The sequence below is a fragment of the Vipera berus genome (genome assembly GCF_964194415.1).
Source record: "Vipera berus genome assembly, chromosome: Z".
NCBI lineage: Eukaryota > Metazoa > Chordata > Lepidosauria > Squamata > Viperidae > Vipera > Vipera berus.
The window spans coordinates 126,482,676-126,494,966 of NC_138205.1; the positions used below are offsets into that span (position 1 = coordinate 126,482,676).

Below are 12,291 nucleotides of genomic sequence, written 5' to 3' on the forward strand. Positions count from 1 at the left end.
CAAAAGTTCTGACAGTCACCCACCCCACCCCACCCCCGGTGACTTTGGGTGCTCAGCAACATGGCTGCATTTACAGTGATTTCCAGCATCCTGTGGTCACATGACCTCATTTTATGGCATTTTTGATGAAAAGCAGAAGTTTTTACAAAACCGCATGGTAGCATACAAGGGATTCACTTAACAACTGTGCAATTTATTTTACTACAGTATTCATTGTATGACAACAGCATTTGCTTAACAACTGTTGCAAAATAATAATAATAAAATCAGGCTGATCACATGACTGACCCTGTTTATGACGGCAATGTCCAAGCTCCATTACAGTCGCATGTAAAGGACTACCAGTATTACAGTTGTTAATTGATAGGTGTTTGCAATCTGTCTCATATTAAATCTACATTTGCACAACCAGCTTTTCTTCCTTCCTTCCCTCCCAGTTCCCCCCAACTTAAGTCCTAAATTAGTCAAATTACTCTATGCATATAAAGAAAGCACCTGCAGTTCATTTGTTAGTCATAAAAGTGCTACCAGACTCCCTCTGACATTCAGACTAAAATAATTATAAGAAACACCTCTGAAATTAACAAGAGAAATAGTTATACCACTTCAGTGAGGTTCACACAATGAGTAGCTTTTTTAAAACATGTCTTACGAATTGTAGAAACTGCTTAGTTAAAGATGTAGCCTATAAATAAATTCATTAAATAAATATAATTCATTATAATCATAAAATCTACCTAACAGTGTGGTCCATAAAAGTTGAAAATGACTCACTATTGTTCACTTACCCAATTCACTCTCACTCACTCAATCAAATGATTATAATATACAGATAGTCCTTGATTTACGACCATTTTTAGTGACCATTTGAAGTTACAACAGTACTGAAAAAGGTGACTTATGGCCAGTTTTCACACTTACAACTGTTGCAGCAACCCCATGGTCACGTGATCAAAATTCAGAGGCTTGGCAACTGGTTCGTATTTATGACAGTCGCAGGGCCCCAGGGTCACATGATCCCCTTTTGCGACCTTCTGACAAGCAGAGTCAATGGGGAAGCCAGATTCACTTAATAACCATGTTACTAACTTAACAGCTGCTGAGATTTATTTAACAATGGTGACAAGTAAGGTTGTAAAATGGGACAAAACTCACTTAACAACTGTCTTGGTTAGCGACAGAAATTTTTGGCTCAATTGTCATAAGTTGGGGACTACTTGTATGCTACGAAGTATAATTGATATACTCACACAGAAACTACCTCCTTTTATGAAAATATTAGGCTGTGTTATCCCAAAGGACAATTAGCCTGTGCTCCTTATTTTGGGGTCCTTCAGAAAACATCCCTATCCAATATACAACAATGTATACTACTAATGTATACTAACTACATCTGCATCATGAACAGCCTATGAAGCGTAACCCCCTTTCTTGAAAGAGCAAATAATTGCCAATATTTTCAACCCACCTGGTTACTCATGTTGGGATTTTCCATAACAGGAGGAAGCAACAAGGCTTCTCCTGCAAGAGGTTCCATGTTCAACGACCTCATTCCACCAGGTCCCACCAAGGAGATCAACCCGTTGCAATCATCTCCGGCGTTCCATCTATTGGACTGTATGTAGTTAGGAGTTGCTGGATGAGACCCATAGCTGGCTTGACTCTGGGTGCTTGGACGCCTGACTATGCGCGTAGGCAAAACACAACTACGATGGAGCTCCGTTTCCCCAAAACCGTCGGAATCTTCATCTCCAAATTCAGTCTTGGATCCCGTCTCTTTCCCTGACAGGTAGAAATTGAAGACGCTGCCATGACTTGGTCTCCGTTTTGCTGGGTTTGAAGAAGGTCCATAGCCATAGCTGAAGATCTACAGAGTACAAGGAGGGGAAAAACGAAATGCAACACAATATTGGCATGTGTTGGTTTCCATCAGCTAGGGAAGTTCTTCAAATAAATTGGCAAAAGAGACTGTATAGCTCAGGATTGAACGGAGGGGTCCTTGGTGTTCTCTGAGTTTGGTTGTTTTCTTGCAGACAGTCCATTAGCACTGATGATGTTACCTAATTTGGGTAATGAAATGTCTGCAAGAAAACAACCAAGCTCATATATACCAAGGGCCCTCAAATAAAATTATGGACTGTGAATCTATTGCCCAATGCAGAAAAAATATGAATGTTTTGAGCTCCCTGTCAATAAAGAAAGTTATTTATGATTTATTTCTGCAACTTACTTTAGGGGCATATCTATAGAGATTCTCAATCATTCAGTCATGGTTGTCCCAAATTTGCTTTTCCAGAAGTCAATGGACGTTTTTGGTTTTTCTTTGAAAACATTTCGCTTCTTATCCAGCTTCTGAACTTCAGTTGAACTAAAGAAGCTTCTTGGATGAGAAGCAAAATATTTTCAAGGAAAAAAAATAAGGAAGTTCAGTTGCTTTTTTTAAAAGCACCCTTGGGGCAACCATGAGCCAGATGATTGAGAATCTCCATAGAGGCTTTCAAAGAAAGAAACAAGGAACAACAAGAAACACTGATAGCAGTCTTCCAATATCTCAGGGGCTGCCCCAAAGAAGAGGCAGTCAAGCTATTCTCCAAAGCACCTGAAGGCAGGACAAGAAGCAACGGATGGAAACTAACCAAGGAGAGAAGCAACCTGGAACTAAGGAGGAATTTCCTGACAGTGAGAACAATTAGCCTCCAGAAGTTGTGAATGCTCCAACACTGGAAGTTTTTAAGAAGAGACTGGACAGCCATTTGCCTGAAATGGTATAGGGTTTCCTGCCTGAGCATGAGGTTGGACTGGATGACCTCTAAAGTCCCTTCCATCATCATCACCATCATCATCATCATCATTATTTCCAGTTGTCTTTTGGAAAAACACTTTTAGGGGTTTACTTTGGGGACCTGGCTTTGGGGAAAATATTTTTTTTTATATTTTTTTTTACAAAAATGGAATATCAGATTGCACAGTGTAGTTGACTGCTTTCCTAGGTCACAGAAAAAAAATATCTTGAAAGTCACTTTTTGAAGGTATAAATTTACTAAAAACTTCCATGCAAGGATTTTTGGGTCACCAACTGGTGATTACGGATTGCATATTGCAGTCAGGTTTTTTTCCCCAATTGGTACATTTCCCCCCCACACACACTTTTAAGATTCCAGTTTTGCAAGAGTTGTTAGGTTAGCGACACGGTTGTTAAGTGAATCTGGCTTCCCCCATTGACTTTGCTTGTCAGAAGGTCGCAAAAGGGGATCACATGACCCCTGGGACACTACAACTGTCATAAATATGAACCAACTGCCAGGCATCTCAATTTTGATCACGTGACCATGGTGATGCTGCAACGGTTCTAAGTGTGAAAAATGTCCATAAGTCACTTTTTTTCCAGTGCCGTTTTAACTTTGAACAGTCACTAAATGAAGCATTGTAAGTTGAGAAATGTCTGTACTGTATATTATCATACTGTTTTCCGATGACTGTCATTTGAGGCTGGGCCCGAATCTTCCATTTCTAAGGAAAGTTTCTTCATTCTGTTGCTTCGTTCTTTGTCTTCCTTAGATGCTGGAGACACTTCAAAAGAGCTATGAGACATACTGTCATTTTCTCTGGCGTTTAATTCCTAGATTGTGGAAAGAGCAAAAGGGAACTATACAATTCTATTTTCACATACCTTTTTTTAAAAATAAAGATTACTATTTAAAAGGACAGCTTCCCTCTTACAGCTGCCGGTTTACCTCAACTGTCTAAAAGATTCCCAGGCAATTGCAGTCTTTTCTCAATTGTAATATTTTCAATATATCTCCTTTAAAAATACGTCTGGCATATCTTTGCAAATCCAAACTATATAACCTTCAAAAGCATAACAGAACAGTAGTCCTTCATCACCTTCCCTAGCATTGTCTCCAAATATATTTATCTGAATTTTCTATCCTATTTTTCATGCAGGAGGTTCAAGGCCACATACATCATGTTCCCTCCTTAAAAAACTGAGTCATTTCCTTCTTCCTTTTTTTCCTGGCACACATATAGTATATGTCCTTAGTCTCACTTCCTGGTAAGGTTTAGTTAGACTTGTTATCTCTATCAGAATTTCCTATAAATAAATCTCCTTTCTGTTGTAGTCACCAAACTTGCTTTAACTAGTTAAGCTAGATGATGTGATAAAAGTATTGTATAGGAATCATGGTGGCGCAGTGGTCAGAATGCAGTATTGCAGGCTAACTCTACATTCCCACAGCCAGGAGTTCGATCCTGACTGGCTCAAGGTTGACTCAGCCTTCCATCCTTCCGTGGTGGGTAAAATGAGGACCTAGACTGTTGGGGGCAATAGGTTGAGTCTGTAAGCAGCTTAGAGAGGGCTTTAAAGTGGTACACAAGTGTAAGACCTGTGGGAAGAATCCAGAGAAAGAAATATTTTGGGAAATATTAAAATGGCAGAATATATTTCCCCAAAGGATTTTAAAGGCAGAAACCAACCCCAGCCACCCCCAGTCTCTCTGCCCCAAACAGAAAAAAGGGCTGCAGAAATGCAGATATGATAATCTTGTCAGAAAGATTGGAGCCAGGAAGATGGGATTAGAAAGACAAAGATCCCTAGAGTCAACAATCCCTCACACCAAAAATCCAATCGTCATCAGCCACAGCCCCAGGGAAGCAGGATATGACCTTTGGAACATAATAGGATTAACCCACCACTCCCTGCTACATGTAGTCAGTTTTTCCAGAGCCATCTTTCTGTCTGGCTCTCCTCTTCAATAAACTACAACCTTCTTTCTAAAGCAGTCTCCATGTTGTTTAATCCCAGCTTGGACTGGATCCTGATGAAGATTTACCTTTCAACAGAGCTATTGCTATCATTGCTATGCAAGTCCAGGAAAGCCTGTGAAGGGCCTCATCAAAAAAAAAAAAGTCAATATGGCAGCCACAAACATACAATTGAAGCCTCTCCCTATTTTCTGCACATCATGAAGCATGTAAAAAATGGGAGGGGCTTCAGTTATATGGTTTAAACAGCCAACTTAATTTTTTGGAATTGCTCTGCACAGGCTTATCCTGTCTGTCAGAAGCGGAGGTTGTGATGATGTAGCGGCACAGTGTTCATTTTAATGAAAGCAACCAGTTATAGACACCTCTTGCTCTTTTTTTAGCATTTCCATGGTTTCCCGGAATTTTCTCTCTTTGGCCTCTGTTTCAGCAATGGTGGCTTTGCTCTGTTCTTCATAAGCCATGGTAACCACCGCTAAGATTAGATTGACCAGATAAAATGAGCCCAGAAAAATGACCAGCACGAAAAACAGCATGTAGATCTTCCCAGATGCTCTTAGTGTCTGAAATTAGAAGAATATATTAACCAGTTGTGAGAAATTTTATATGAAAATATATTTTATTCTTTATACTGTTTCCATCTTCCCTTTAAACATCAGCAGAATCCACAACGGTCTGAGAATCAGCATCTCCACTAAATAATTGTCAGTCAAGCTGAAACAAATAAAAACAGCAAATGGGGGAAAATCCTTTACCCAAACTTCCTCAAACAGCCAAATAAATTATCTAGACCTAATCCACATATCAAAGGATAAGGTCTGGAAACACAGATAGAGTTAATTAAAATAGGTCTCCCAGTGGAACTGTATGTTTACAAGAATAAACCTCATACACACACACACACACACACACACACACACACACACACACACACCCCTCAAGTGTCACATAGACACTTCCATACCAGGATAAGCTCCACTATAAAAGTCTGTAGCTGTACCCCATTTCTCTGTAGCTGTCCCTAAAGGCCAACTGTTTACCTTTAGGAATAAATATTTCTTCTTTCCTCATAGCTGTCTGAATCTCATTTTTATTTAACCTTGTGCAATCCTGGCTTGAGTTGGAAACCCAAATTATTCTTCTGGTGCAATCTTTGATTAGCATTTACAGAATTACAGAGTTGGAAGGAACCCTAGCGGATGTCTAGTCTGACCCCTGCTCAATCAGGAGACCCTACCATTTCAGACAAATGGCCATCAAATCTTTTCTTAAAAAAGGCCGAGTGCCAAAGAATTGAGGCCTTTGAACTATGGTGCTGGAGAAGACTCCTGCGAGTCCCTTGGACTGCAAGGCGATCAAACCGGTCAGTCCTAGAGGAGATCAACCCTGACTGCTCTTTAGAAGGCCAGATCCTGAAGCTAAAACTCAAATACTTTGGCCACCTAATGAGAAGGAAGGACTCACTGGAGAAGAGCCTAATGCTGGGAAAGATTGAGGGCAAGAGAAGAAGGGGACGACAGAGAATGAGGTGGCTGGATGGAGTCACTGAAGCAGTAGGCGTGAGCTTAAATGGACTCCAGAAGATGGTAGAGGACAGGAAGGCCTGGAGGAACGTTGTCCATAGGGTCGCGATGGGTCGGACACGACTTCGCAGCTAACAACAACAAAAAACCTCCTGTGATGGAGCACCCACAATTTCTGGAGGCAAGCTGTTCCACTGATTAATTGTTCTCATTGTCAAGAAATTTCTCCTTAATTCTAGGTTGGTTCTCTCTCTCCAGCACTTACTTTTTGTCCTGCCTTCAGGTGCTTCAATTTTAACTGTTCACTCCTACTTATTCCTATTCAAAAGCTGCATGGTATCCATCAGTGGAAACTCACACTCTGCTAAAAGGTGTAATCATTTTGATAAATGTGCACTCAAGATTTATGGTGGATTGAGAAACCAGCAAGCTGGGAATCGGTTTTTTTTAATATTGGTGATTAAATTTTATAATTAACGTCTTGAAATAACAACTGGTGGAGACATTAATAAAGTTTTAGCTCCTTTATGAAATCAAAGATTACTTCAATAAGTCCTGCTGTGCTGCCTCATCGTGTGGGTGGTGGGATCACTGAGCACCAAGGAATAGAGTGCGTGAAGATGACATTTTCTATCGCAGGGGTGTCAAACTGCCGGCCTGCAGGCCAGATGCATCATAGCAAAACCCCAATGGGAAAAAAGTCAGGATATGTTGCGACACGTCATGTGACATTGCGAGTTTGACACCCCTGCTCTATAGGATCTTTACCCAAGGTGCAAAGGCTATCCTAGATAGCCAGCTAAAGCAAGCAAGCAACTATATTTGTACATCTGTCTCTGAGGGAGAAAGATAGGTTTTCGATTTTGATAAATAAATATTGGGCAGCAGAGATATTGGAAGATGCTGAAGGCAGAGGTTGGTTTTATTCGATCAGAATTGAGCTGCAAGGGATCTTGGAGGTCTTCTAGTCCAGCCCCCTCCCCAAACAGGAGACCCTACCATTTCAAACAAGTGGGTCTCCAGTCTTTTCTTAAAATGCCCCAGTGATGGAGCATCCATTCCACTAGTTAATTGTCCTCACTTTTAGGAAGCTTCTCCTTAATTCCAAGCTGATTCTCTGCTTGATTAGTTTCCATCCATTGCTTCTCATCCTGCCTTCTGGCGCTTTGGAGAAGAGGCTGATACACACACACACACACACACACACACGTCTTCTTTGTGGCTATCCCCCAAATACTAGAATACTGCTATCATGATACCTCTAGTCCCTTTTTTAACTCCAGACTAGCTATATCCGTTCTTCATGTTACCAACAATGATCAAGGGATCATTTCACATTGCATGAGAGAAGGCAAAGGGACACTCTCTCTGCGTTTCACTAAGAAAGCCACATGGATAGACAAGTTAGGGGTGTGACCAAAGGAAGTTATTTGATTAGGTCAACTGGGCCAAGCTGTGGATCACCCTCAGGAAAACAGCAATCTAGAATGTTTCATTGTCCTTACGAAAACGTATATGTCTCTCAGGAAGCCACAATATGAGAAAAATATGGTGAAACAGACTAGTTCTACTCAGGGCTTTTTTTCTCATAGAACGTTCAGAACGGCGTTCTGGCACCTTTTTTTCAATGGATTTTTCCAACTTTTGCACAAGCTGTGCTACTCCCTCTATTGGCTTTCGAAAGCCAATAGGGTCTTTCTTTGTTCTCCTTCCGGAGAGGTTAGCAGGTGTGAAGGAAGAGGGCCTGGGGGGAGGGGGAGGCCCATTAAAGGTCCTATGAATTACGACACTGGCTGTGCCTGTCCGTTGCCGTATCCCTGCGTTTAGGTAGGTAGCAGGCTGGTGCTGGCTGTTAGTTTGCGCCAGAGCATGATTACATCGGCGCAATCTAATTTTAGAAGCATGCAAGATTAGCAAGGTAAAGTTGGAATTGATTGATTGAACTTTTAGTCCCACCCAGTCTGCCGTTACCACTGCAGACACGCCCACCCAATGGGCCACACCCACCCAATGGGCCACACCCACCTGGTACCCGATGATACATAAGTGGGTTTTGGGTTGCAGTTTGGGCACTCAGTCTCTAAACGTTTCGCCCTCACTGTTCTATATCATTGTTAAAATACACTGGGCAATTATGGACATATTCATTCATATTCATAAATAAATTGTAACACTTTCCCTCTCACCTAAGCCTGTTCTCTTGTGTGTATAATTTGAATATAGCCAGGCCATTTTTTATCAGCAGTTGTAAAGAAATAGAAACAAAATGTTTAACTTATGTATTAATAACAAGTTCTTTGCAATTCATTATCTTGTCAGTAACATGACTCCATCAGTTAAGCACATATATGTTGAAGGCCGCATATGCACTTGTATTAGACATCTATTATCTCCCACTGCTAGTACTTCCAAAAGGAACTCAATATATGTCATACTATATATGCAAAAGTTGTCTCCTCCTCTATTAAAGTGCAACACATCATTTTCCAAGTAGACAAAAAAAAATTCCATCTTTTCTATACCCATCCTGCAGTATATAAACATGGGGGAGCTATCCCACAATTTTTCACCCCTATTAATTTGGTGCAGAATGCAGCCGCACGAGTTGTGATGGGAGTCTCCCAATACTCCCATGTAACACCTCTTCTCCGCGAGCTGCATTGGCTTCCAGTTGCCCTCCGGGTGAGATTCAAGGTGCTGGTGATGACCTATAAATCCCTAAATGGCATGGGCCCAGATTATCTGAGGGAGCACCTGCTGCCAGCATCAATTTCCCATCGTCCTGTGCGCTCCCACAGGGAGGGCCTCCTAAGGGTACCGCCAGTCAAGGATTGCCGACAGGCGATCCCCAGGGGGAGGGCGTTCTCTGTGGGTGCACCTGCCCTATGGAATCAACTGCCAACGGAACTCCGGACTGCCCCTGACCTTCGTTCATTTCGCCGGGACCTAAAAACCTGGCTCTTTGAGCTATCTGGTCTGGACTGAGGGGTTTTAATGTTTTTAAATTGTGATTTTAATGTTTTGGGGCTACACTTAATTTAATTTTAATTTTAATTTTATATTGTATTGTTTTTAAATTTTGCCTTGTAAACCGCCCTGAGTCCTTTGGGAGTAGGGCAGTATATAAACCAAATTAATAATAATAATAAAAATAAAATTATATAAATAAAAGATTAACAAGATGAGAGTTCTGGCACCTTTTTTTTAGAAAAACAGCACTGGTTCAGTACAGGAGGAAGACAAGGGTGCACACTCCTTAGCTATATAGGATAATAAAGATAAATAAATCTTTGAGCTAGATCAGATCATGTCTAGATCTGCAAGCATTCTTTCCCAGTAATGGAATGTGCTTTGCATTATACGTAGTCTATGGTACTTTAACAAACAGTTCTGGAGTTGTTGTGACTCAGGGCCAGCCTGTGGGCCCGGCAGCCGGCACAGATGTATCGGATGACTCAGATGAGGGGGAGGAGGGAGACGAACTGGATGATGATGGCTTGGAGGCTTGGCAGAGCTCCCAGCCGGGGCCCTCTTCTCAGCTGCGTGAGCCCGATAGTGCGGAGGATGATGACCCACAGCTGGCCCTGTTCAAGGACGCCCGACGCAGGAGGCAGTCGAGCAGGACTAAGCAGAAAAAGGCTGCGGGTCTCCTCGGGAGGAGGCACAGGGAGACCACGCCCTGAACTCTAAATAAAAGGAGTGTTTGGGGAGGGGCTGGTTGCTGAAAGCAACCCTTCCGCTTGAGGATTCAAGTTCCTGTGCTTTTGGTTTCTTGTTCTGTTGTTTTGCTTGTGAATTAAACTTGGCAGACGCTTTGCAGCCTCAGACGCTCTCCAGTCTCTACTGCTTGAACAGGGGTTTGCCTTATTACAAGGCCGGTAGTTGGCTGGTTCAGAACAGGAGTATTTGGAGCCGGTGGGGCAATTATGTGCAAGGACTCTGGATTAAATTCATTTGTTCAACTTCTTTTAGGCCACCCTCCACTTCAAAAGCCCCCTGGCTGTCTTAGGGCCTAACAGCTTCACAGGGTTTTTGTTATGGTGAGAGAAAAAATGGAGGAAGGAATGCTATATTCACTACATTGAGATAATGAATGAATGAATGAATGAATGAATGAATGAATGAATGAATGAATGAATGAACGAACAAACAAACAAACCAGGCTAGAAATCAGAATGGCACAAAAGCCAACTGGGTGCTTTGGGCCAATAACCAGGAGTAGCTGAATTCTATTCTGGCCTTAAGCACGAAAGCCAGCTGGGTGACTTTGGGTCAATCAACAGGAGATGGTGAGTTCTAATTCTGCCTTAGGCACAAAAGTTGGCTGGGTGACTTTAGTCCAATCACTCTGTCTCAACCCAACCCATCTCACAGGGTTGTTGTCTTTATTGGGAAAATAGGAGAAGGAAGGAGATATATTTGCATCCTGGAGTTGTTTATAAAAAATAATAAAGGTGGGATATAAATGAAATGATCTTGGGACTATTCATTAAAGCCTTGTACTCTTGCCTGATTAAGGCCAACCAGCAGACAAAAAATGTCTGGCCCTATTCATTACTGTCCTGTTCCTTAAGTGGAGAGATAAGTCCACCTTTGCAACACCCCAAATCTGAAGGTAGAGTCTAACAGTAGGACTGACCCAAGCTATCCTACAACTTTAGGTGTTCAAAATCAGGGGTACAAAAACTGTGCAATGAACATCAGATTATATGTAAAACTTTTGATCAGCATTCTTTCCAAAACTCCAAAATAAGAGGAACTGGGCAAAACTACAAGTTGTAGACACTAAACATTCTCTCCATTAAAATTTTCAGGGTATTTTCCACAATTTCACATTGCCTGCATGTCTAGCCACTTCTCAAGCTGTAGGGATTCCCCCCAATCTATGGGAGATTTCCCAGTGTGGATCCATTGACACCATGTAGTTTAATCTGTTTATCATTCTCAGAATAAGAACAGGGAAAAAGTTTTCAGCCTGTGAACACACCAGCACTTCCGGCTGTGGGTCGTCACCATAATTAAAAATACTCCCCTGTGTTAAAAATACTCATGCACCCTTCTGTTACTTTAGCTTGCTTGGGGGGCAGAGATGGTATGTAAACATTTTATTAAATCAGTAAATAAACTCTGCAATCAGGGCGATAAAGAACAAATACCAGCAGCCAAGCAGGGAACTTGGCAATAGGTATCATCTGACAGAATAGTTTTTGCACAGAGAGCTTTGTATGAGTAAATGTCTACAGAACTTCTCCGTCATCCAGATCATGGTTGTCCCAAAGATGTTTTTCCAAAAGGCAACTGGACGTGTTTGATTTCCCCCCACACACACACTTGAAAACAGTCCTTTCAGCAGCTCCGAGACGACTCCACACCCATTTGCGCTCTGTTTCAGCTGGCACTGAAGATACAGATATACCCCTCAATGATTCTCATAGTGCTAATGAGCAGAGGACTGCAAAGAATATAAATCCTTCTATTCTCCACCATTGAGTCAGAACTGAAGAAGCTTTTTGAGTGAGAAGAGAAATGTTTGCAAGGGAAAAACCCATTTGCATTTTGCAAAAGCAGCCTTGGGGCTTTGCCTAAATGAAAGCAACTTTAGCAGGCTGCAAAGCAATAAACCAAGGGCAACTTCCGGTTTGCCACACAGCTACTCTCAACGGCTGGGAGACTTGCTCTCTCTCCCCAGTCCAGTTTTGCATAGCTGGGGGGCTCTGAAAAGGGCCGAAAGTTGCCCCAAAGAGGTGACCAGCAAGGAGGAGCACTCGCTGGATTGCAGGAGAGCCACAACTCTCCCATTAGATCTGGCGATCCCTCCAAACCGACGGATGAAAGGACCGGCCATTATGGCTTGTCCCTAGGCCATGAACAGCCGGTCACATTTTCCACCAGGCAACTCTTAAAGCAGCATGGAAGAGACTGGGTGAGATCTACCTCTTTTACACCTTAATTACTTTCTGTACCTCCTTAAGCTGCTAAGCACTTTCCCCCCTGTGGTGAGGGA

At 42.1% G+C, this 12,291-nt stretch overlaps 1 protein-coding gene across 1 annotated transcript in view; it reads right to left on the reverse strand.

Moving 5' to 3' along the window:
- Positions 1-12,291, reverse strand: part of LOC308679050 (sodium channel protein type 5 subunit alpha-like) — a gene marked incomplete at its 3' end in the record, with an annotated part of 63,439 nt that overhangs the window by 35,370 nt on the left and 15,778 nt on the right. Inside the window, exons 8-10 of the mRNA XM_081346285.1 lie at positions 5,130-5,327; positions 3,464-3,619; positions 1,469-1,867 (exon numbers count right to left, since the gene is read on the reverse strand). Coding sequence (XP_081202411.1) covers positions 1,469-1,867; positions 3,464-3,619; positions 5,130-5,327 — 753 coding nt within the window. The remainder of the gene's footprint in view (positions 1-1,468; positions 1,868-3,463; positions 3,620-5,129; positions 5,328-12,291) is intronic.